The sequence below is a fragment of the Dendrobates tinctorius genome, unplaced genomic scaffold (assembly GCF_039654945.1).
Source record: "Dendrobates tinctorius isolate UK_male_01 unplaced genomic scaffold, ASM3965494v1 ptg000116l, whole genome shotgun sequence".
Classification (NCBI taxonomy): Eukaryota; Metazoa; Chordata; class Amphibia; order Anura; family Dendrobatidae; genus Dendrobates; species Dendrobates tinctorius.
The window spans coordinates 47,143,373-47,170,108 of NW_027361784.1; the positions used below are offsets into that span (position 1 = coordinate 47,143,373).

Genomic DNA, 26,736 nt, shown 5'->3' on the forward strand with positions numbered 1-26,736 from the left:
TTGTAGGCTTGTCGGAAGAGGTAGGTCTTCAAGTTCTTTTTGAAGGTTTCCATGGTAGGCGAGAGTCTGATATGTTGTGGTAGAGGGGATGCGCGGGAGAAATCTTGTGTGTGATTGTGGGAAGAGGAGATCAGAGGGGAGTACAGAAGGAGATCTTGTGAGGATCGGAGGTTGCGGAGGTACCGGGAGACGAGGTCACAGATGTACGGAGGACTCAGGTTGTGGATGGCTTTGTATGTCATGGTTAGGATTTTGAACTGGAGTCTTTGGGTAATGGGGAGCCAGTGCAGAGATTGACAGAGGGGAGAGGCCGGGGAATAGCGGGGGGACAGGTGGATTAGTCGGGCAGCAGAGTTAAGAATAGATTGGAGGGGTGCGAGAGTGTTCGAGGGGAGGCCACAGAGCAGGAGGTTGCAGTAGTCAAGGCGGGAGATGAGGGCATGGACTAGGCTTTTTGCAGATTCTTGGTTGAGGAATGTACGGATCCGTGAAATATTTTTGAGTTGAAGTCGGCAGGAAGCGGAAAGGGCTTGGATATGTGGTTTGAAAGAGAGATCAGCATCAAGGATTACCCCGAGGCAGCGAGCTTGTGGGACTGGAGAGAGTAGGCAGCCGTTTAATGCATAGGTCTGTTGGGGGGGGTCACGTGAGATGAGCGGAAGATGATTAATTCTGTTTTGTCCATATTAAGTTTTAGAAATCTAGGGGAGAAGGATGAAATAGCAGACAGACATTGAGGGATTCTGTTTAGTAGGGAGGTGATATCTGGTCCAGAGATGTAGATCTGTGTGTCATCAGCATAGAGATGATACTGAAAGCCATGAGATTCTATGAGCTGTCCGAGGCCGAAGGTGTAAACTGAGAAGAGCAGGGGCCCTAGGACTGAACCTTGCGGGACTCCGACGGATAGGGGGCGCGGTGAGGAGGTGGTGTGCGAATGGGAGACACTGAATGTCCAGTCTGCTAGGTATGATGCAATCCAAGATAGGGCCAAGTCTGTGATACCAAGAGATGAGAGGGTCTGTAGTAATAGGGGATGGTCCACTGTGTCAAAGGCAGAGGACAGGTCCAGGAGGAGGAGGACAGAGTAGTGTCGCTTGGCCTTGGCGGCTAGTAGGTCATTGTTGACCTTAGTTAGGGCAGTTTCAGTGGAGTGGTGTGGCCGGAAGCCGGATTGCAAGTGGTCAAGGAGGGAGCAAGAAGAGAGGTAGGAGGATAGTTGAAGATGGACGTGTTGTTCCAGTAGTTTTGAGGCATAGGGGAGAAGTGATATAGGGCGATAGCTAGATACAGAGGATGGGTCAAGAGAGGGCTTTTTGAGGATAGGTGTGATTGAGGCATGTTTAAAGCTTGAGGGGAAAACACCAGTTGTTAGTGATAGGTTGAAGAGGTGGGTTAGGGTTGGGATGAAGACTGTGGTGAGGTTTGGGATGAAGTGGGATGGGATTGGGTCAAGTGCACAGGTAGTGAGATGTGATCTTGAGAGTACAGTGGAAAGTCGATCTTCTGTAATGGTGGAGAAGTTGGTTTTGGGGGAGGAGGGCAGGGCAGGTAGGAGGAAGGGCACTTGGGGTTGTTGACCAAAACTGTCTCTGATGTTATCAATCTTCTCCTTGAAAAATATGGCAAAGTCTTCAGCTGAGATGAGTGGAGAGGGAGGAGGTGCTGGGGGGCGGAGGAGAGAATTGAAGGTGTTGAATAACTGTTTAGGGTTGTGAGACAGGGAGGATATGAGAGATGAGAAGTAGGTTTGTTTTGCTGCAGCGAGTGTGGCCTTAAAAGTAGTGAGGGACTGTTTGAATGTGATGAAGTCCTCATTGGAGTGGGATTTTTTTCCATCTCCGCTCAGCAGCCCTGGAATCCCGCCTCAGTTCTTTGGTCAGACTGGTGTGCCAGGGCTGTTTGTTGATTTTGCGAGTTTTGGTATGTTTGAGAGGGGCAACTGATTTCAAAGCTACAGCTATTGTGGTGTTATATAGAGCGGCAGCGGCATCCGCGTTGTTTGGGGAACTTATGTCTGTAAGAGGGAGGAGGGATTGAGACAGTGAGTGTAGATCAAGGTGTTGAAGATTTCTGCGAGGGTGTGTGAGTTTTTGAGGTGGGGATTGTGGACCTGAGGAGGAGAGGGAAGAGAATGTAAGTAGGTTGTGGTCAGAGAGAGGAAGAGGTGAGTTAGAGAGGCTAGATAGGGAGCAGAGGCGGGTGAAGATGAGGTCCAGTGTGTGGCCATCTTTGTGAGTGGCTGCAGAAGACCATTGAGTGAGGCCGAAGGAGGAAGTGAGAGAAGTTTAGTGGCAGCTAAGAGGGAAGTGTCAATGGGGATGTTGAAGTCGCCCAAGATGATAGTGGGGATATCAGTGGAAAGGAAATGAAGTCGCCAGGTGGTGAAGTGGTCAAAGAAGGTGGTGGCTGACCCTGGAGGGCGGTATATGACAGCTGGTTGGAGGGGGAGTAGATGCGCACAGAGTGCACCTCGAAGGAAGGGAGGGTAACAGAGGGCGGCAGTGGGATTGGGGTGAAGGAGCAGTTATCTGACAGGAGAAAACCAACTCCTCCACAATGCTTGCAGCTGGGGCGGGGGGTGTGGGAAAGGTGGAATCCACCATATGAGAGTGCAGCAGGAGAGGCTGTGTCAGAGGTGAGTGAGGTTTCGGTGATGGTGAGGAAGGAAAGTGTTATGAATGAGTCACCGGAGGAGGAAAAAACAAAAATACAAGCTAAGTCCAGAAAACCGGAGAGGTTGGTAGCTAGCGGATTGCAGACCCCTGATCCTATTCACAACAACTAACAGTAGCCGTAGAGTGTTCCTACGGTGGTCCTAGACGCCTCGTCACAGCCGGAGAGCTACATAAGCCTAAAGAAAGGGGAAATCTAAACTGCCCCAGAGCAGACCCCAAAGCAATAGACAGCCCCCAACATGTATTGTCGGTGAAAACACAAACACAGACAGAAAGACAGGCAGAGCAAACGATGGGGCCCAACTAACTAGATAGGACAGGACAGAAAAGATGCTGGCTGCAATCCGCAAAAACCCTACCAAAAATGTTCCAACACGTCTGATAGGAAAAACGGCCCTGAAGTCACTAGACTTCAAAATCCCTATATCAGCACTCCGATATATTCTGAAGACACAGCAAAAGAGATTAAACCGATCAGGGACAAAATGGAAATTCAGCAAAGCCCCAGCCGGGGCAGCTGAACACAAAACTAAGCAAATCAGACAAAATCTCATGGAACAATAACAGAGCAAAACTTAGCTTTAGAAGACAGGAACTGAACTGGAGGCCAGGGCTCAGAGCAGAGAAATCACCAGCAACCCTACAGGGCGTCGGCTGCCTTATATCCACTCAGAGATTCCTGATGTCCAATCGCAATCCAAATGTTCAGGTGACAGGTCTCTCCCATCCAAATTAGTTTCACCACCTCCTTTCACCAGCAGAGGGAGTTCATCAGACATCAAAGGTGAACGAGAAAATGAGCTCACAACAGGAAAGTTTGTTAGTAATAAAAAGATCATGGATGAAAGAAAGTTTGTTGCAGACAGAGCGAGCATTCCACAGCGCTCCTGTTAGTGGGACTGGGGAAGCTGGGGCTGGGCGAATGTGTATAAGGTTGGAGTGGTTACGGAAAGTTGTGATTGGGTGTGGATGGGAGGTAGAAATGACTGTGGGAATGTGGTGAGGAGGACCAGGATTTGGAGAGATATCGCCAGCAGTGAGGAGGAGCAGAGATAGTGGGAGCAGGAGAGGGCATGAGGGGGCTGTCTGTGTTTGGAGACAGGATTGTATGTTAAGGAACAGATCTGAGGAAGAGGTGAGATGGATTGGAAGGATTGAAGAAGAAATGAACAGTTCGTAACTAGGTGTAGGGATTAGTGGGGTTATCAGAAAGTCTTCTAGGATACACACTGCAGACTAAAGTCTTGGCAGACTTGTGCTATGCAATATATGTGCTACAAAGTGCATTCAGGTGTGAAGCTGAGAGGAGTGGTCTGTGCTCCTCTTGGTCAGATAATTAAGAGTGGACCAGATGCATATGATCAAGCCAAAGTGAACAAGGTCATAAATAATACTGGGGTAAAGCAGGGGGTTAGTTGAGAGACCTACCAAGTGAATGCTATGTGCAGAGGTAAGAAGTCTTTGTGGAAAGCTGAGTGACGTACCTGTAGGGAGAATAGATAGAGTATCACTGTGCTTGATTGGCAGCAAACTCGCCTGACCTTAACCCCATAGAGAATTTATGGAGTATTGTCAAGAGGAAGGTGGGAGATCCCAGACCCAACAATGCAGACGAGCTGAAGGCTGCTATCAAAGCAACCTGGGCTTCCATAACCCCTCAGCAGTGCCACAGGCTGATCGCCTCCATGCCACGCCGCATTGATGCAGTAATTGATGCCAAAGGAGCCCCGACCAAGTATTGAGTGCATTTACTGATCATGCATTTCAGTAGGCCAACATTTCGGATTTTAAAATCATTTTTCAAGCTGGTGTTAAAGTATTCTAATTTACTGAGATAATGACTTTTGGGTTTTCACTGGCTGTAAGCCATAATCATCAACATTAGCAGAAATAAACCCGTGGAATAGATCACTCTGTGTGTGATGACTCTATAGAATACTCTTTTTGTATTGAAAAACTGAAGTAAATTAACTTTCTGATGATATTCTTATTTTGTAAGAAGCTCCTGTACCTGGGGCGACAAACTCCCCTCTGTACAGGAAAAGCTAATAAACCTGTGTATGCCTAAATCAAGGCTAACCAAACCAGTATTGAAATTAGCAATTAGCAAAAAAGGTAGTGCAAGATGCGATAGCACTTGTTTTTAGACGCACTTTGTACATTAACCCATTAAAGATAATGAGAAAATGATTAGCGGCAACCACTGTCAGAATGCAGTGGCATGTATAATATGTTAACGAGGATTTTCAGCCCAATGGGAGAAATGGATCACTCTGTGTGTAATGACTAAATAGTTTTTGTGTTGAAGAACTGAAATAAATGTAACTTTTTGATGATCTTATAATTTAGTGAGAAGCACTTGTACATTCTTTGTGGTCCGTCTCCTGCTCTATGTGGAAACTAAGCTCCACTCGAATTGCCAGCATGAGGTCACTGCTCCGCCCCAGTCATGTAGTGGATTGGTGGCTTGGATGGGATGCCACCTCACACTTTTTTTTTTTTTTTTTTTTTTTTTTTTTCATTCCATCAGGAGTCTGACACAATGGGTCTCTTCCCCCCCCCTCCCCCCCCCCCTTCATGCAGATGTTAACGGAACACCCCGGAGTAGGACAAGTCCCCTCTCACCCTCCACCAGGCCAGTACTGGGCTGTCACATAGCCACTTTCCACATCAGAAATTCCAAATCTAGATCGTGGTTCTTGTTATGGATTTCAATATGGAAATTTCTCCTGCAAATTTCATCCATCTTTATTTGCTATTGTTGAAATCTGCAGAAACACTACAGCATCTCCACAACAAAATTGCGTTGTTGTTGTTGTTGTTGTTGTGGTGTGTGTTTTTTTTTTTTTTTTTTTTATTAAAGTTTTCTTTAGTCTGGGTCATTCCATCCCAGTCACTTATAACTGGTGTCAGTCCCTTCTGCCAAATGGTCACCTTGGTTGACCTTTTAAGGATTTTCTGTTAGATCTTCTAGTGTCCATGTCTCCCCCACCTCTTCTGACCCTATACAATATTAGCCGTGCAGTATTAGTGACATGGCAGTAATATGACCGCACGTATGTACATTGAACTGCACGATACTGGATTTGTTTTTTTTTTTTTTGTTTTTTTGGCCTATCGGTCTTGTTGGAATATATTATTTTTTACCTATCAATTTTTCCTCTTTTCATTTCCTGTTAGACAAGATCAGCTCAAAACTATGCAATCGCAATCACACGTAGCAGAATAGGAAAGCCAGATTATGAGCACTGTAACAGTCGCCATATTGATTACCAGGCAGGGATAGAATTATTAATTCCTTCTTTGTATTAATAATGAATGTGCTCATTCACTCACTGCCATCAGAGATCCTGTCAACTGTGAAAAAACTGAAGATGATAGAAACTTAAAGGGGTATTCCCATCTTCAAGATCCTATCCCAATATGTAGTAAGTGTAATAATATTCAACTTGGCAATTACCTCCAATTAGAAGTAGTATAGTTCTTCTGATTTGCTATGTCGCTTACCCCATGTGTATTGCAGTAGCTTAGGTATCCATGTTTACAACCACAAATAACTGTCAGTATGTGTATGGTTGTAACCAAGCTACTGCAATGCCTGACACATGGGATAAGTGAGATAGTGAATCAGAAGACCTATAGTTGTGCTCAAAAGTTTACATACCCCGGCAGAATTTCTGCTTTCTTGGCCTTTTTTTTTCCAGAGAATATGAATAACACTAAAACGTTTTCTCCACTCATGGTTAGTGGTTGGATGAAGCCATTTATTGTCAAACTACTGTGTTTTCTCTTTTGAAATCACAATGGCAACCCAAAACATCCAAATGACCCTGATCAAAAGTTTACATACCCTGGTGATTTTGGCCTGAGAACATGCACAGAAGTTGACACAAATGGGTTGGAATGGCTACTAAAGGTAACATCCTCACCCGTGACCTGTTTGCTTGTAATCAGTGTGTGCGCATAAAAGCTGAGTGAGTTTCTTGGATCCAGACAGACTCTTGCATCTTTCATCCAGCCACTGACATTTCTGGATTGTGAGTCACGGGGAAAGCAAAAGAATTGTCAACGGATCTACGGGAAAAGCTAATTGAACTGTATAAAATACGAAAGGAATACAAAAAGATATCCAAGGAATTGGTAATGCCAGTCAGCAGTGTTCAACTGTGATTAACAAATGGAAAATCAGGGGCTCTGTAAAAAGAAAACCACGGTCAGGTAGACAAATAAAAATGTTGTCCACAACTGCCAGGGAAAATTGTTCGAGATGCAAAGAAAAAATGACAAAACATCAGCTGAAATACTGGACTCTTTGAAAACTAGCGGTGTGGCTGTTTCAAGATGCACAATAAGGAGACACTTGAAGAAAAATGCGCTGCATGGTCAAGACGCCAGAAGAAAGCCATTACTGCGCAAATGCCACAAAATATCTCACCTACAATACACAAAACGGCACAGAGACAAGCCTCAAAACTTTTGGAACAAGGTAATTTGGAGTGATGAGACCAAAACTGAACTTTTTGGCCACAACCATAAACATTACATTTGGAGAGAGGTCAACAAGGCCTATGATGAAAGGAACACCATTCCTACTGTAAAGCACAGAGGTGGATCACTGATGCTACAAAGGCACAGGAAACTTGGTCAAAGTTGAAGGAAAGATGAATGCAGCACGTTATCAGCAAACACTGGAGGCAAATTTTCAATCATCAGCCCAGAAGCTGCGCAGGGGACATTCTTGGACGTTCCAACATGACAATGATCCAAAACACAAGGCCAAGTCCTGTCATTGGCTACAGCAGAACAAAGTGAAGGTTCTGGAGTGGCCATCTCAGTCTCCTGACCTCAATATCATTGAGCCACTCTGGGGAGATCTCAAGCGCGCAGTTCGTGCTAGACAGCCCAGGAATTTACAGGAACTAGAGGCTTTTTGCCAAGAAGAGTGGGCAGCTTTACCATCTGAGAAAATAAAGAACCTCATCCACAACTACCACAAAAGACTTCAAGCTGTCATTGATGTTAGCAGGGGCAATACACGGTATTAAGAAATGGGGTATGTGAACTTTTGATCAGGCTCATTTGGATGTTTTGGGTTGTCATTATGATTTAAAAATAGAAAACAAAGTAGTCTGACAATAAATGGCTTCACCCAACCACTAACCATGAGTGGAGAAAAAGATTTGGTGCTATCATTCATACTCTCTGAAAAAAGGCCAAGAAACTTTTGAGCACAACTGTACTACATTTCTAACTGCAGCTATTTGGGTAATGAGGAAGAGTCTTTGTGCTCAGACCTGTCATTGAACGTGGATGGGGCCGGCAGACGGGATTTTCTATGTAAAATACACAGCTTACTGTTGGTTTACACATGACTGGTGTCCGTCGGCTGGAGGTAAAGGGGGCATTCCCCAGAACGGAAAATCTGACCCGTCTACTCCAAAACCTCTCCCTCTTACCAGAAAGAGACGTGATTGTACGGAGTAGGACGCTTCGCTTTTGTTCTTTCACACACAACCAAGCGCTGATTTGTATCACCCCCATAACACCTTCCCGACACAATTTTTTTTTTTTTTTTTTTTTTTTTGCGCTTTTGTGTTTTCTTACCCTTTTTTTTTTTTTTTTATTTATTAATAATTTCTTTACTTTTAATGGAGTGACAAGGGTATTGAATTGCATTTTTGTCTTTTTACTTTTAATATATTCTTAAAAACTTTCTACTTTTTACTATAATTTTTTAAATCCTGTTCCCCCTTCCCCAAGCCCCTCAAAGAAACATCAACCTGGGATTGCTGGGTTTCAAAGGAGGACTAAGTTGACAGCAGGCCCTGCTGCTCCATGGTTACCCAACAGCAACGCTTGATCGCCACGTTGGGTGGCCGATGGGAGCCGTAACATGCATGCATCAGAAAGCTGATTTTATTTGCCATGTTCAGTGATTGGCAGCAGCATTTACATGGTTAAATCGCTAGGATTGGAGCTCACTCCAGTTGCTGCTGCTGCTGCAGGCAGATGCTGACTGTGTGACACAGCTGACATCTGCCACAGATGGCCCCGGCTCAGCTCCTGATCTGGAGAATGAAAGGGCAGGAGCGCCACTTTGTATTCTGTTACAAGAGATTTTTTTTTTTTTTCTGTTATTTCCGGAGTAAAATTGGGGACCAACTACTGCATGTAATGTGCCAGGATCAGTTGGAATCCATTTGGACATGGATCTATCACAGTCCACCTATGAGTGTTCTTTGTTTTCTTTCTTGTCTTGCTTTGTAACAATAAAGTAATGAGGGCGACCTGACGCGCGTTTTACATCTCCGCTCCGCGTCTTGCATCTCCACTCCGCATCCTACTACATTCTTGAAGAATTTTGCATAGGTGCCGAAGTCCGTGTGAAAACTAATGCTCATCCTCGTCTCATGCACATGAAGGGTACAGTTCTGCATACAATTCCCCCAATACCTCTTGCCTGAGTTAAATGGGTCTAATCCTTCTTCAGACCCGCAGCAGATCATCCTGTAGATATTGTGCTCAGATCTATAACTTTACATGGTTTCTGCATATTTTTAAGCCGTCCCTGGCCATGTACCCGCACGGACGTGGTGACCTTGTACGTGCAGGATCGGAGGCCACATGCAGTGATTTTCCGAGTTACTGGTATAAATACATCATAAGTATAGGGGGGGCTTCCTGCCCATGACTCATACTGTTGTATTCTCAACCCTGCCACTATTTCATCCCAGAAAAGTACATTCTATGGGATTACATCCCCTCCTGCTGCAAAACAGCCCTAATACAGCGATGTCTGTGGAGAAAAAAAGTTTGGGCTCCTGGAACAAGGGGTTTTGTAAAAAGCAAAGTTGTTAAATTTGCAGTTTTACACTAGCCTTGCCATATTTTACAAGTGAGGCATAAAGTGGACATGGTTAGCTATTACCTGACCCTGCTCAAGTAAGCACGCCAGTAGTCAGTGGCCACCAGATGGGAGCCCTCTGTACCACCTCCTTCTTGCCCGAATCAATGGCATAACTCCAAGGACCGTAGATGTGACCGCTGGCCCAGGGTCCTGCTAATCAATTTGCTCATCTCTATTTGTTATGCAGTTAGGTTTAAACCAGGTTCCTAAACTGCAATTTTTAAAAAGTTGGAAAAAGTCACAGTTCTCACTTTAGTAATGATTGGAGTAAAAAGTGTTGAAACAGTTCTAGACAAAGTTCTCAATGTAACAGTGCTCTATTTTTTTTATAAAACATTTTGTGACACTTGATAAATCTGCTGCAAATAAAGGCAAAAACCAGCCTCCAACAAAACTAACCTTCCAAAAAAACTGACATCAGAAATGTTTCAAACGATCCACTCATCCTTAACACTTCAGTAGACATGATCGGATTGGTTCACTGATGATTGAGTTCCAGTGAAATTTACTGAAATTCATGGTTCTACGTGAATTCTAACACTGAGATTTGCTTTGCAGTTTGCAAAAAAACAAAACTTGCCAGGTGTAATTTCCCACCCTGTAGGCAATACAAAGTACCCTCAATATCATCAGTGTTATTGGAAGAGTGCATGCAGGGAGTGGGGAGAGCAGGAAGTGATGTCAGAGAAGGGACTGATTTTTGGAACCACGTTTGGTCTTCACAAAATACACAAAGCAACAAATGTAAGCGAGCATGGTCAAACAGCTATTTTTAAAGTTAATGAAGAATAAGCAAATGATATCAAAGGCATAGAATTCATGATGGCGTAGGTAAGTTAACAATAGTCAAGGCTAGATGTAAAGGAAATGGTGTATCCAAAATCGGGTTGAAAGTCGTGTCCATAGCAGTACCTAAAACTCAGAAATGGAAGGAGGAAATAATTAAAAAAGAAAAAAAACACGAAAAGCTTATAATTTGACTGGCTGATGGGCTGAGGTAAAGCTAAAAGTAAGGATGCAGAGATCCTATCATAAAGACATTTTTCTGGTTTTAGGAGTTTTACTATTGAGCCTAGTGTGCAGTGTAGGCAAGGATAACATTACCAAATCCTACAAAACCAAAGGGTTAAAAATAAAAACAGAAATGCAAAATTACAAATGCTTTATTAATTTGTTAGAAATTACAAAAAAGGCTAAATATGTGAAAGCTATATAGGATAAAGAAACCAAGATAAAACAGGATAAAACGAAAGTGCAGTAACGAAAATCCACAGGATGTTACTTATGCAGGGGATTTTCACTGATTGGGAACGGTGCACTTGTGCATATTGGGTGCACATAAAATCCTCAGAGGAATGAAGTACCAGATTGAACTCTCTCATTCCCACCTTCTGGAAACTTTCCCCTGTGTGGCGCAGGGAGCTTCTGGCCTCATATTATGCAGCAAGTCCTGGGGGTTTGCGAAGGTAGAGAGTGCATTAAAGGGAAACCTGCTGCAGGAGAATTGCAAGAGATCTATTGTTTAGCGAGACAGCCGAGTGTGTAAACTCTTTTACACCTCTGATTGTGCACAAGAAATGTTTTTTTTTTTTTTTTTTTTTACCTCAGGTTGCCCAGAAAGGTATAAGAAGTCTTAAAATATTGGAACCAGAAATCGCCTCGGTTTTCGTCCCTCCTTTTGTATCAAAAGAAGAAGCACAGAGCTCGACCGCCGTCCAGAGCCCTTACCAGAGGGTGGCGAAGAGGAGATCGTTCCGGAAGAAAAAGGAGAGACCCAAAGTGGAATCTGGGACCGGTAATAATGCGGATCACCGAGAGACCTCCACCGAGGAATTTAGTGTTCCTAAAGACATCGACCTGATTGGATTGCCCCAACTTTGCTTTCCAGGTACACAAAACATTTCATTCTATTATTATTAACCCCTTAATGGAAAAGTGGACTTTTTTTTTTTTTATAACCGCCGTTATTCAGTTGTTAACGGCAAACGTGACGGGACGGTAAAAACCAACCCGAATCGCGTTCTCTGGAGTTATTCTCAGAGCCGTTATTTCTCAGAGCCGTTAAAAAGCGACGCTAAGGAATAAGGCCCCTTAACTGCTGCCGTTAAAAGGCGGATCGGTGGTTAAGGGGTTTATTGTATTTATTTTTTTTTTACAGCGGGGATGCAAGTGACCTTAGCGCCTAAAGAGGAGCGTTTCCATTTTCTTATATTTACAGACGTTCTGGGGAACAGGACATACGGCGTTGTTGCTCAGTTCTCCCGGGCTATTCAGGTATGACTAGTGTTGTGTAGTCTGTAATTACCGGTCCTTGGATCCGTTCATGAGACCTGATGATTACGTCTTCTGAGAACCAGGGCACCGTCCTTGTTTTAACTTGTATGAGAAATGTAGATGATTAAGATAATAATTTTTTAGCTTGCTTATCCCTGCAGGATTCATTTGGAATGTCCAACGGGCAGGCTTACTGGGACTCCACGAGTAGCACCAAGACATATGAGGCTTATGTACCTTTTGCCATTTGCGTTATATCCAGATATCCGTACTATAATTCCCTAAAGGACTGCCTATCATGGTAAGAAAGGGATACTTGTTTTATTTAATTGGGTTGCAATACAAGACTTAAGGCCCCTTCATTATCTTGACTGACATTTTGTTGGCAAATCAATGCCCCGTGTAAACAAGGGACAATCTGCCAATGATATGTAAATTTTATTGAGGCAGGACTTTTGTATTAACAATTGTTTGTTCCCCATAAAGTTTGCATTAACCATTTTTAAAAGCATCCTAAATATTCACCTATTGGCAAAATCTGCTTGTGTAAAATGAACTTGATGTATAATATATTATATATCAGGGTTGGACTCAATCAGATCGGTGAGGAGTTGTATGCTGTTATAAAACATCCCTTTGTGGCCCTATTTTATTAAGTTAGTCATGATGTGCCCTGATAAGGGAACCACCATGGGGTCCAGTACAAGGCCAATTTTATTACACATTGTCATTGGAGGCTTGGCCACTTTATAATGTTGTGAAGGGATCAGCTGACTGACTTCAATATGATCACCTCCTGTATACAGAACTTCTTCAGATAGCGGCATTTTTTGTGTTCTTAGCTTTGAAACAATGCTGCAGCTAAATCTTTATTGAATGCTAGGATTTCTTCCATTTAAGGGGCTCATGTCCTATTTGGGTAAACAGATAAATGGTTGGAATCCCCTTCTTAGATATCATCTCTTCCCCCTCCCCCCCCCCTCCCTTGGAGGACTAATACCAACCAGATATCACAGGGCCTCCCACTTACCTTATTGGGTTTTCATGCATTACTAAATGTGTCCTATAGTAGGCACTGTAGGAGAAATGTGCAGTTTCAGCTACTAGACCTGCGGCGATCTTAGAATTGGCATCATTCAGTTCAAACAAACTTTCTTTCGCTATTTTATCTTTTTTTTTTTTTTTTCTTTCTCCTTTCTCAGTCTCCTTTCACAATTGAAGTCCAGTAGGAATGTCAGTTTTGATGATCGTATTAAGGAGTTTGCTGCAAAGTTATCTCTGATTCCTTGTCCTCCGCCGGGACCCCTCCATCTGGTAATGACTACCTCTACTATATCGTACAGAATAGAGAAGAAGCTCTGTCATATGTACATGGCTACCCATGAGACTAGGGCATCCATACTGGAAATACTGGGTTTCTATAGGGATTTATTTGTGGTGGTGATCAATAAGTTTTATTTGTCCTGGAGAATATCTGCCAGTAAAGCAGAGCATAAATCTACATATAATATTGTGGAACCCTTTGATGTTGTATCTTATGCTTTAGTCACATCCAGAGCTGATTTTCTTTTTTTTTTTTTTTTCCTCTCGGTTTTCCCTGTAGGTGTTCAGCATGAAACCTCTGCAGATTGTTTTCCCTTCAAGAGAAGATCTGGAAAGCCCAATAATTGATTTAGATCTTCACCTGCCATTCCTCTGCTTCACCCCGAAACAGGTGTTACAGGTAACTATTGACAAAGCATTGGAGAATTTTGGTAGCCGTGTAAAGGACGGCACCATACACCTTTTACTGTCTGGATTGTATGCAGTTAATGGGGTGTTCCAGTCCACAAAAAAATATCACCTGTCTCCTGTTCGCCAGTGTCCACCAGGGAAGCAGAGTGGAGTGGCAGGTCACACTGTTCTCTTCATTGCCAGAGACGCACAGTGTTGGGAGTACATCCGCTCCCAGGTCTCTGAGACTCTCATCACCCTACCTTGGGTCCCCCGTTCTAGCAATCAATGGGGACCCCACACCGATGTAACAATCATCTCCTACCCAGTGCTACAGACGTCAGTGTCTGAGCCTAGTGTCTGTCTATATTGTCCATTCTAACATTGTGTACGGTCTCTCCGTAGATCATGGCTTGTATCCTGACCGAGCAGAGAATTGTCTTTTTCTCAAAGGATTTTGCCCTGTTAACCCTCGTCGCGGAGTGTTTTATGGTCTATCTCCACCCCATCAAATGGCAGCACACATTTGTGCCCATACTCTCACAGCACATGCTGGACTTCATCATGGCACCGACGTCTTTTCTTATGGGCTGCCACCTGGATCACTACAAGGAAGTTTGCAAGGTCGGCCATTGATGTACATGTTTTTTTTTTTTTTACATGCTCACATAATACTAATTGGTCTCATTTGCATTAGCCACTTGAATATTAATTATCTTTGTTTTTCTAGGAGTCACCAGGCCCGTTCTAGTCTCCTAATCCTCCCCCCTTTTCAATAGGTAGGGGATAACTGCCTGATTGCTGAGGGTCCGACTTCTAGAACTCCCACTCATCTCAAGAACTGGAACTCTAAAGCACCACATGTTAATAAAGCAATGGTCGATCATGAGCATTGCCACTCCAGTAATTCTGAATGGTACCGCTAGAGATTGCTGACCGCCGTGCTCGGCTGGTCTTTGGCACTCCCATACAAATGAATAGAGTACCAGTACGCATGATCGACCACCCCCCCCCCCCCTCTCCATTCACACAATGCTCCTTTGGTCTCCAGTTCTTGGGATCACTCGGACCCCCAGTGATCAGGAATTTATCCCCTTTCCAATGGATAGGAGATAATTTACAAATTTGATAATTCCCATTTAAAAGGAATGTTAACCAGGTTTTTGTGACCCCTTCGGAGAGCAGCAGGATGTTGAGGCAGAGACCCTGATTCCAGTGATATATCACTTACTGGGCTGCTTGCTACAGTTTTGATAAAGTCAGTTTTCTTTGCTGCAGACCTAGCAGTTCTCTGAATGCTGAGCCCTGAACACCCACACCACTGATTGGACAGTGTGCACAGAAAGCTGCCAATCATTGGTGGGGGTGTGGTTGGACTGCCTGCAGGTTTATAAGTCCCCTTTTGATCTCCTGCTGGTTGAACTGTTTTTGCATCAAAACTAAAGCAAGCAGCCCAGTAAATGACACTTCATTGGAATTGGGTCTCTGTCTCTACATTATGCTGCTTTCAGATTTACAGTAGTGGCAAAATCCTGGAGACATTCCCTTTTAATTGCGCCCATCTGCAGTCACCACTGGGGGCGCTCTGGATCTTGCTGCTTATTGATTATACATTGACATCAGTTATAACATCGCATGAAGTAAGCGTCTAATGGCCCCTATGACTTTGCAGAGAATTTGGATCTTCCAAAAAAATAAAAAATAAAGCACTAGATACATTAACAATAATCAGGTGTTCTAGAGTGGACAGTCCCATATATCCGGATAGGGGAATGTTTGTGTGCATCCAGCTCTTTCCAGTGGTGACGCAGCCTTCAGAGCTGCACTCCTATGCCCCGGTGACTCACATTATTGGTATTTTATGATGTTTTAATGGTTTCTTGACTCAGCAGAGGTCACTAAACTGGTCACAAACTGATTCACCCCCTCGCTCTCCATGTTGTGTAGAGCGATACTATGATTACACCGAGGAATGCTCACAGTCATGTATGTGAGCAGACGCCAAGTCATTAATGCAAACCTGCTGTAAACTAAGGGGAATTGTAGTTATGTAGTAGCCACGATGAGCGGTGAGTGTGCGGCTAATGTACAGAAAGGATCGGGATTTCTCCATAATGTATATTATCGTAAACTTTACATCACTAATACGTTGATGACGGATTTGATTGTCTGATCCTTCTTTTTTTTTTTTTTTTTTTTTTAAGGAAGGAGAGGATTTAGTACTAATCGATATTGATAACGGCAACATTTCCTTCTCCTGGAATGAGAGAGACTGTGAGGACTGCGAGGTCCCGGACATGCCAGTAATGGCTGCGGAGAGCTTTATATGCAGGTAAGTGATTCTGATTATCGCTCAACCTGTTTTCTTTTGTTTCTATCACACATATCAGGAGTTTCGTCATGGACTTTTGTGACATTCGCACAACTTTCCTGAATAATCCTTAGAGGGGTTGTCCGAAACCCAACAGTGAACCTATCCTTCAGTATCTAATATAAAGTGCTAGGGAATTTATTGGCACAATGTAAATAAAATTATTAGATTTTGTTTCTAAAACTTAACTACTTCTATACAGTGATTAATAATTCCCTAATATTCCACCAGTAATTTACCTTCCTTGCTTTTTTTTTTTTTTTTTTTAACTATTATTCCACTTCCTATGACGTTCTGTTTGAGTATCCTAGCAAATACTGTGGATTGTCATCAGGGGGCCTGGGCTGCTATCACTCACACCGACTTCATTTTCTGCCCTGGAACGGGACATCACTACCCTGGGAAGTCATCAGTGATGTCTATTTCAGGGGCTGGTCTAGTCTGTGTTCTGCTAAGCATGCGCCGGTTGTCAATTTTGATGCACGATCTGTATGCTTTCCCTGATCACCACAGTCTTTCCCTTTCACTGTGCATTGACAGTGCGTTCCCTTGATGACTCACTACTTCTCTTTTGAGACGGCGAGGGAGCGCACTGTCAATGCACATCGTATGGGAAAGAATAGGTAGAGCATACTGTGCATGATTAAGAATTGAAAACCAGAACAGAGACTTGACCCAAAACAAACGTTAATGATGATTTCCCATTCCAGGCCGGTGACCACAGTTTTGAGGAGTGACTAAAGCTCTAGCTTCCAGATGACATTCCGTTTGAGAAGTCCCAGTGGATGCTGGGAGGCTCAAATTGAACCTCATCGTAAGCTAAAGTACAGGGGAAATGGTAGGGAATATTTAATTGATGTACTTTTACAAAAGTGGTTTATAAAACTAAATAGTTATTGAGTATTAGGTTTCTGACAACCCCATTAAAGTTTGGGTAATGCTGACAATCTCAACTATCCTCCGGACTGTTGACGCTTGGCCTCCTGAGCACACCGCTACCTACAACCTGCACGTCGCATAATGCACAGCTCTGGTTTACATTCTTTTCCAAAAGGACAGAGGGCACAATAACTCAGTTGTCACCCAGAAATAATCCAAGGAATAGGCCCTTCAGTAGGATTCAGAGTAACGAGACTCTCTGATGCCTGTACACTCCTATTCTGGGCTGGCACACGCGCAGCTCGGGCAATGTCTCACAATGGCGCTGCTATTCTGCACGCACACAGCCGGTCCTCCTGGCACTACAAGTGCTGAATCCAACTCTCCCCTCACTTCCTCAATTTAGTAAAGAAGTAGGCCCGTCTTGTGCATTTCTGGTATAGCCTCGAGATTTACCATAAATGTAAAGTATAGGCGAGTCCCACCAAGGAATATCTGATTCTTTAATGAGTCTTCCTACATGTCTTGGGTGAGACATTAAGCAAAACCAGTGCCTTATAAAACTAAAAGACGGCCACCTGCCCACATCTGCGTTGGGGGTTGTTGTTGCCCTTCTCAGTGCAGAGGACCAAGATATGAGGTGGCAAGCTTGGGAAGGTTAATATTCTTCTATGCCAAGGAGAAATGACCGCTCCCTAGATCTCGATGACCAGTGACTCTGACCCTAAAGTGGCTGCCAGACACCATTACCCACAATGGACAATCTAACGGAATACACGTCAGTATCATAAAGGGGGGGAATGTTAAGCCCTAACTACATTTTGGAGGCCATGCTCTACTTTGTCACGCAGTATGGAGAACCTGCCACTGCACTACGACCTGGAGCAGGCTCATCGCACAGCGACCCTGGACATCGGGGAGCAGAGACTGCGGCGACGGCTGTGGCAGCAGAACCTCAATGGCGAGATCCAGGAGATCGCTCTGCAGCTCATAGTGGACATTTTCAGGTAAAACGTCACCTACTGACTGATGGACCATTACACAGGCAGGTTAGTAGGGGCTGCCCACCATTGATCAGTAACATGGCTTATGGTGTGAGCTCGGCAGCCGTGATTTACTTATCTTGAGCTATCCCTTTCCTAGTAATCCCTTTTCGATCAGACCGGGACAGCCCCGATTTATATGCTAATATTATGAGGAAATCGGTAGATTATCCAGTTGGAGACATCTACATGTGTGAACTATGACTTCCTTCCTGGCAGGGATGTGAAGGCACACCTGAACTATGAGCATCGGGTGTTTAACAGCAGGGAGTTCCTGAAAACACGAATTCCAGGAGACCAGGCCTTCTACAGAAAGGTAAAGAGTTACACCACCCCTTTAAGGTTAGCGCTGATGACTTGTGAAGTGATAGGGGTCTGACCGGCGGAACCTATCCTCCCCCTCTAATCATATGAATGGGGCTCTGACATACCCAGTCTACTGGAGAGTCTAAAGACCCCCATACATTTTAGAGAGAAGGTGGACAAACCCACAGAGTTTGGCAGACTGTTTATTATGTAGATGTAGCCGCCAGTGCAGTTTATTAGAAGTTGATAAAAATTGGTTAAATGTTAATAAAAATTACATTTTTCAGCAGCTAACATAGGGGAGGACTGCAGGTTTTCACTTTTTCTGGGAAATGTTCCTGCATTATTCCTTTATTTATGAGGATCCTTATATAAAATCTGTAAAATTTGTAAATATTGTGCTGATTTTTGAGCTAGATTATTTCTTGTGGTCCATTCACATCCGGAGCTGATTTCAAAATTCTGTCCAGCGCCACACAAGTGTATCTTGCAAATTGGATGATGTGGTGCCGGGAAGGTCACAGGAGCACAGACGATCAGCCTGGCCACTGGACCAGGCTACTGCCAATCTTTTTGCTGAGCTCCAGGGTTTGGCTATAGACTACATCTGTGCATTGTTTGTGCAGACACCGCGTCGGCAATGGACGGCCGGACCGGTTGAGCTTCTGGAAGAAGCAAATAATTTTTGATGCAGCTCTGGATCTGACTGGAGGATAATAATTGACGTGTCTCTGCGGAAGTTCTGTATCTACAGAGGGTGTGGGCATTGTGGGATTATTGGTGTCACATTCTTCGGGATCAGCACATCGCACAGTTGTATGATATAACCATGGGACGTTATCTTAGTAGCCATGTGATGTTTCTGCAGGTTCTGGACACCTACATGTTCAATTCCTTTCTTAAAGCCCGTCTCAGTAAGAAAATGGACGATTACACCCGTATGGAGCTGAGCACGTCCTCCGAGATCGATGGGTAAAATGTTCTTTACTGGATTCTAATGTGCAAGATAAATGAGCACAAATCCACGTACAGATGTAGCAGAGCTGAGCTTGACATTACGCTCAAATGATGATTCTAGATCACAGCAAGTAGCGCACGTGGGGATGTCGCAATGCAGGAGTAGCACACGCAGGGATGTCGCCATAAAAAGTAATATTGTACCCGGCAGTGACAGTTTTCAGTCTTCTGTGCCTCATTACATTGTCCATAGACCTGACTACCTGCACTACCTGAATAAAGATGGCCCCTTAGTTTGTTACATCCTCTTCCACCCATGATATTCTCATAATGAACAGGGTGTATATATGATATACTGGTCACATGGGACACAAGAAGCTGATAGCTTTATCTGTCCTAAGTCGTGCGGTCGCCGCTGCTGCACAGGGCGGCTATATGCGGCCCCTGTACGGACAGACATCTATCATACGTGACTTCTTCCTGTAGGAGATCATCTGTGTTTTTTGAAAACCCCAGACGGCGAGCCACGGAGAAGCTGAAGCGTTTCCGTCCGGAGCACATGTTCAGTAAGAAGCTGGTTATCAGTATGCCAAACCTGACCACCATGAAGATGACCGACATCCCTCCAGGACCACAGTCCCTGAGGAGACCCCAGCAGGAGAACGGTGAGGAGAGACTAACATTCTGTAAGGAGCGATATTATACTCCAATCCCACCCAGAGCTGAATCCGAAGCAGCCTGAGGAGGGACTGGAATGCAACAGCACTACACACGTGGTCAAAATTGTTGGTACCCCTTGTTTAATGACAGAAAAGCCCACAAGGGTCACAGAAATAATGTGAATCTGACAAAAGTATTAATAAATGAAAAATCTATGAAAATGAAAAAATAGAAGTCAGACATTGCTCTTCAGCCATGCTTCCACAGAATTTAAAAAAAAATTAAAATACTCATGAAATAGGCCTGGACAGAAATGATGGTCTCCTTAACTTAATATTTTGTTGCACAACCATTTGAGGCAATCGCTGCAATCAAACGATTCCTGTAACTGTCAGAGACTTCTTGGGTCATTATCCTGTTGCAAGACTCATGACCTGCGACTGAGACCAAGCTTTCTGACACTGGGCAGCATATTTCTCTCTAGAATCCCTTGATAGTCTTGAGATTTCATTGTAACCTGCACAGATTCTAGACACCCTGTGCCAGATGCGGTAAAGCAGCCCCAGAACATAAGTATCCTCCATGATTCACAGTAGGGACAGTGTTCTTTTGTTGATATACTTCATTTTTCCGTCTGAACATTAAGCTGATGTGCCTTGCCAAAAAGTTCCATTTTTGTCGGTAGAACTTTCTCCCAGAAGCTTTGTGGCTTGTCAACATGTAGTTTGGCAAATTCCAGTCTGGCTTTTTTATGATTTTGTTTTCAACAATGGTGTCCTCCTTGGTCGTCTCCCATGAAGTCCACTTTGGCTTATACAATGATGGATGGTGCGATCTGACACTGATGTTCCTTGAGCTTGAAGTTCACCTTTAATCTGGTTAGACTTTTTTCTGGGCTCTTTTGTTACCATTCGTATTATCCTTCTCTTTGATTTGTCATCAATGTTCCTCCTGACCTTTGTTTGTTCATTTTCATAGATTTTTGATTTATTACTTTTGTCAGATTCAAGTTATTTCTGTCACCATTGTGGGATTTTCTGTCATTAATCGAGGGGTACCAACAATTTTGACCGTGTGTATATAAATGCAGCTTTGGAGGTGATTGGAGCAGCAGATAAAAGTTCCTCCTCTGGAAGATACGGCTATGTAAGGGATTTGTGGAAGGGGCAATGTTATCTCATTATTTTTATCTTACCTTTGCACCTGCTTGGCATTGAGCACTTGTTTCAGGTGGAGTATGCCCACCCTTCTGGTACACAGTGTATCTACCCCATGACTGGGCTGTTGATACGAGTTTTATGCCCGCATGTGACTATAACATGGTTTGAGATATTGTTTTTTTAATATTACAGGTTATTACGTTACGGGGAAGGCGGTTCACATGTTCAGGCTTCCTGAAGTGGCTTTCCCTCTATCTTCTCGCTGCGTTCAGACGTATTATACAGAATTTACTAATTATCTCAGCAAAGAGATAAGCTCCGCGCCGCCAGAGAACTCCATGCTGCTCGCACGATACTACTACCTCCGTGGACTCGTGGGTCTGATGCAGGGAAAACTGCTCAGCGCTCTGTCTGATTTCCAGAAGCTTTATAAAACCGATCTGCGGATCTTCCCCATGGAGCTGGTGAGGAAGGTCGTCCTGTGCCTTCCAGCAGGGGAGCGACAGAAGGCCGACTGCAGGCCGGAGCTGAAGAGGCTGATCGGGCAAGTGTTGGACAAGGAGAGGGAAGTCCACAGGGCCGACGACCATGTGAAGAAGTTTGAGCTACCAAAGACGCACCTTCACCTGGAGGACTTTGTACGAAGGATCCAGGAATCTGGAATCGTCAAAGACACTGACACCATACATCGATTGTTTGATGCCTTAACTGTTGGTAAGTGGAAAGGTCACTCCAGAGCTGCACTCACTATTCTGCTGGTGCAGTCACTGTGTACATACATTTCATTACTGATCCTGAGTTACCTCCTGTATTATACCCCAGAGCTGCACTCACTATTCTGCTGGTGCAGTTACTGTGTACATACATTACATTACTGATCCTGAGTTACCTCCTGTATTATACTCCAGAGCTGCACTCACTATTCTGCTGGTGCAGTCACTGTGTACATACATTACATTACTGATCCTGAGTTACATCCTGTATTATACTCCAGAGCTGCACTCACTATTCTGCTGGTGCAGTCTGTGTACATACATTACATTACTGATCCTGAGTTGCCTCCTGTATTATACTCCAGAGCTGCATTCACTATTCTGCTGGTGCAGTCACTGTGTATATACATTACATTACTGATCCTGAGTTACATCCTGTATTAAACTCCAGAGCTGCACTCACTATTCTGCTGGTGCAGTCACTGTGTACATACATTACTGATCCTGAGTTACATCCTGTATTACACTCCAGAGCTGCATTCACTATTCTGCTGGTGCAGTCACTGTGTACATACATTACATTACTGATCCTGAGTTACCTCCTGTATTATACTCCAGAGCTGCATTCACTATTCTGCTGGTGCAGTCACTGTGTACATACATTACATTACTGATCCTGAGTTACCGCCTGTATTATACTCCAGAGCTGCACTCACTATTCTGCTGTGTACAGGCACATGATATTTGGCCATATAGTATGCCCTGTATTCTGTCATACACTACCCGCTCCTTGGTTTCTGGACGGAGTGTGTGATATTTCTCAGTCTCTTCCTGAGAGCCAGGACTATTCTCTGTGCTGAACCTGCTTTACTACATTGTATTCATAACCATATGGAAGGGTAAACAAAAGTTCACCAAACTCCATGTACTTTCTTTTCCATTCACCTGATTTATTACAAGGGGGGTTACACTATGACGGAAACTCCTCTCTCCCCAGACGCAGGTCATCGTTTAACAGTAATTGCAAGAAATTTTTTGCCACAAAGTTTCCTAAGCTCAAAATAACACGAGTCACCTCTTATTATATGAGTTGTATTCACAATTCTACTGGCTGTAGAGCTAAAATCTCCCTGCTGGCTCATTCTACAATGATTTGCATTTTTGTAAGAGCAGTTTATACACCGGGATCCTCATAGTTTCCAGATTTAGGAAGAGTTACTGATGCCTACATGCTGATTGTTTCCCAAAATAATCACTTTACAGGAACTTTCCACAATGTGGCATTAAGAAGCTGCTAGTGCTGCAATCCCGATGCCGTTTTATTCCTCTGGCTGCAGAAGACCATGCCTACGAGTCTAGGTGATCGAGCCCCTGTAGGTTGACGCGGCTTTTGTGCTCCTTGGGACCCTTCTCCAAAACAAGTTACTGTCATTCATTTTAGAATTAGGGGAAGTTTGGGACATTTCATTACTTCTATGGGACTTTTTTGCATTCTTGTATTTTTCTGCAGAAGCCTGTATTGGGGGATTGTCCTTTAGGCAATTGTCTGATAAAGTAAACCTACCTGTGCTCTTCTGAAGAATTTTTCCATTTTTTTGTTTTTCCATATTTCTAACCAGTCTCCCTGTGATCCTCTCCCCAAGGTTACCAGAAGCAGATTGACCCAGACATCTTTAAGGATTTCTACAACTGCTGGAAGGAAACGGAGGCAGAAGCGGAAGAGGTCGTCCTCCCGTCCGTGGTCGCAGAGAACTTGGATCAGAACGAGTTTGTGTATAAACTTTCCAGCTCTGTGAAAACGAACCTCGGCGTGGGCAAAATTGCTATGACCCAGAAACGCCTTTTCCTCCTGATAGAGGGAAGACAGAGCTACGAAGAAATCGCCATCTTCAGGAACATAGAGGCAAGTAGTATATATTGTGTACGGCATTATTGCCTGGTGTGTGTGCCATGGAGGTGGCCGGGTGTCAGCAGTGGCTGATGTATGGCACCCTCCTGATGTCGCTGCATGGTGTCTGGGGGGGACTCTCCTCCCTGACCTGAAACAGGGTGTTCGTAGCTTCATGGACGGTTTATGGTATTATATGTCCCAGCGGATTTTAATTGGCTTCAAGGGTGGCGGAGGTGAGGGGGTCATCAACGCCTTCATCGTCCCAGAATTGCCTACAAACTCTGGTCATGTGAGGCCGGGCATTTACCTGCCCCAGAGGGAACACAGGGCTCCAGCGTAAGGTCTGACAATGGCCCTGCCCCCCCCCCCTTTGATGGGTCAGGTAACAAGCTCTGATGACCACTTCCACTAGAATTATTACCTGGTTCACCGAAAAATATCAGAAAATGTAAAAAAAAAAAAAAATGTACTTGAGAGGTGAGGCTCAACAGGCAGTGTGTTTTCATAAATCTAAAATCATTCATTGCTTGCAGACTATTTAGACAATACAATGGATAAATTGTGATATTCATCCCTGACATCCTATAGTTTAAGTGTCAAACCCAAGGACCTTCACGGAAACTAAGATTACGCAGCTATAATGGGGGCCGCTTGGTTTCAATTAAGGTGTGCAGCGTTTGGCAGATACCCCAAGGATACATATGATGGTTTTTATAACTGTCATGCAGCAAATCTACTGGTAGTTCTGGTGCCATTTTCCTGTATGGATAGGGGCTCTGGTGACGTATTTGTATACAGATGTTAGTTCTGGTCTCCAATTCCTGTACTGATGGTGGTTTTAGTGACCTCTTCATGTAGTGATGGTTGTTCTGGTGCTGTATTCATGTACTATTAATGGCTCTGGTGATGTGTTCACGTAGTGATGATGGTTCTGGTGCTGTATTGCTCACCATAACCATTATCGGTACATGAATACATCACCGCCATCAACAGTACATAAAAAACGGCACCAGAATCATAATCAGTAAATTAATAGGTCACCAGAACCGACATCAATACATGGATACATCACCAAAACCACAATCGGTCGATAATTGCATAATCAGAACTTCTTTCTATACATTAATGCATCACCAGAACCTTTATCAGTACGTGAATATATCACAAGAACCACTGTCAGTACATGAATATATCACCAAGCTTAGTTCAGCAATCAATCGTAATGTCAAGTCAGGCCCTTATGCATTTGTGTCTCATAAACCTGCAAATCCCACCATGTCCTTAACCACAACTCCCAGCATCTCCTTACTATTATCAGTCATTATTAGCCTGTGCACAAAATAATACTCTCAGTACTGATGAGACCTGGTCAGCAAGGAAACATTTACAGCTTGGTACCTTTTTAGGTGACCTCCTCTCTGGATTGAGTAGTTTCTTTTCATCTCCATCTTGTCCCGACGCTTTGGTGACTTTTCACATCTACAGCTCTTCTCGGCAGATTTCCCTATTCTCTGGTTGTCTGCATCATTTCCCCACATATTACCCTTGAATATAAGAGTGGTATTAAAATGCCCTTTATAGAAAAATATCAGTCCATTTTATGACCCAAATAAGCCTCCTATGGTATATGGCCTCCACACTGTCTACTGTTACCAGCTATAACTGCCACGATGTCCGCCTTTAATGTGGTATAACCGCCCCACTGTCTGCCATTATCAGCTGTGACTGCCACACCGTCTGCTTCTATGAACCATGGCGTATACTATTGTTCCTTCTCCACTGTTTTCCTTTATACTCTCTATAGCTCCACACTGTCCCTCCCCCGTCTTTCTAACCTCTCTCCATATTGTGCCCCCCCATTTCATGGTGCCCCTTATCTGTATTCGTATTGTGCCTTTTTTCACGCTATGTCCTCATCCTGTCCACCATGTTGTCCTCTTTAAACTGTACCCTCTCCTCACAGTGTGCTGTAACACAGTATATCCACCACAACCCCCCATTATGATGGTCACCACAGCACCCCATACAGTATTATGGCCCCCCAGTCACTGATACTTTATAGGGGTCTGAGCGGGACAATATACTGTAAGGTCACCACAGCCCCAGTAGAAGGTCCTCAACAGCACCCAATACAGTATGGCCACCCTCTTGGGGTGTCGCCACAGCCAGCGCCTCTTGGGGTGTCCCCACAGGCCCTAGGTATAATAGCCTTCATTCATTAGGGAAATAGGATAAAATTTGTAAAAGCTACTACTTGCCTAGTCCAGGCTTCCTGTCCAGCGCAGCTCCGTCCACTGCATGCTTGGGACTTCCTGGCTAAGCAGGGAGCTGATTACACCTCTGCTCCTGACCCGGGTGGCACCAACATCCATTGTATTCACATTGAGTGCGGGGAAGGCGCACGGTCCAGGGCACAGGCAGAGAGAGGTTTGAGCGGTGTCCGTGACTGATCCTGCTCCTCTATGTGCTTGTCACTGTGTTGAATGCCTGCAGCCGGGGGAAGGTGACAGGCGGCCGCAGGCATTCAGCAATGTCGGGGTTTTTTCTTTTTTTAAAATGCGCCCCCTTGGGTAAGCAGGAGGTAGCGCCCTAGGCAGGTGCGTATTCTGCCTACACCTCATCCCGGCCCTGCTCTTATGTACTGACTATTTTCTGCAGGACGTGAAAATCTCCACCTCGGCCTTCTTACTCCTGAGGATTCAGAGTCTTCGGATTAAAGCCTCCACAAGGAAGGACGTGTTTGAAGCAAACCTAAAAAGCGAATGTGAACTGTGGCAAATGATGATCAAAGAGATGTGGGCCGGCAGAAACATGGCCGACAGTCACAAGGTCTGTTTGCCATTTTTAGTTGGTCGCTCTCCTAATTTTAAGCTTTGTATTAAACTCTATTACATAAGTATTGTACCAAATGATTGTACCTAAACGCTGCTGTAGGATATCAAATACATTCAGTGCCCAAATAATAGTCTTGTGCCGCTCATATGTGATTTACTTACCTGGTGTAAAACATGGTGGCTCTATTATTATTATTTATTTATTTATTTTTTTAATTAAACTTTTTATTCACCACACAACCCCTTTTAAGGGCTCGCTTCCACTTGCAGTTAAATCAGATTAATGAAATCCGATTTTTAATACTCGTACCAATTTAATCCTGTGCTTGTTTTCTCAGTGGCGTTTTTTT

At 44.1% G+C, this 26,736-nt stretch overlaps 1 protein-coding gene across 3 annotated transcripts in view; it reads left to right on the forward strand.

Moving 5' to 3' along the window:
- The window catches only part of DENND3 (DENN domain containing 3), a 53,384-nt gene that overhangs the window by 9,061 nt on the left and 17,587 nt on the right, over positions 1-26,736 (forward strand). Inside the window, exons 2-15 of one of the 3 annotated variants that reach the window (XM_073590414.1) lie at positions 11,194-11,473; positions 11,744-11,859; positions 12,021-12,160; positions 13,062-13,173; positions 13,463-13,582; positions 13,978-14,196; positions 15,777-15,904; positions 17,674-17,829; positions 18,085-18,181; positions 19,040-19,143; positions 19,645-19,793; positions 21,141-21,662; positions 23,305-23,564; positions 26,211-26,381. In XM_073590414.1, coding sequence (XP_073446515.1) covers positions 11,194-11,473; positions 11,744-11,859; positions 12,021-12,160; positions 13,062-13,173; positions 13,463-13,582; positions 13,978-14,196; positions 15,777-15,904; positions 17,674-17,829; positions 18,085-18,181; positions 19,040-19,143; positions 19,645-19,793; positions 21,141-21,662; positions 23,305-23,564; positions 26,211-26,381 — 2,574 coding nt within the window. Of the gene's footprint in view, positions 1-11,193; positions 11,474-11,743; positions 11,860-12,020; positions 12,161-13,061; positions 13,174-13,462; positions 13,583-13,977; positions 14,197-15,776; positions 15,905-17,673; positions 17,830-18,084; positions 18,182-19,039; positions 19,144-19,614; positions 19,794-21,140; positions 21,663-23,304; positions 23,565-26,210; positions 26,382-26,736 lie in introns of all 3 variants that reach the window. The other 2 variants (XM_073590415.1, XM_073590412.1) reach the window with 2 other exon arrangements.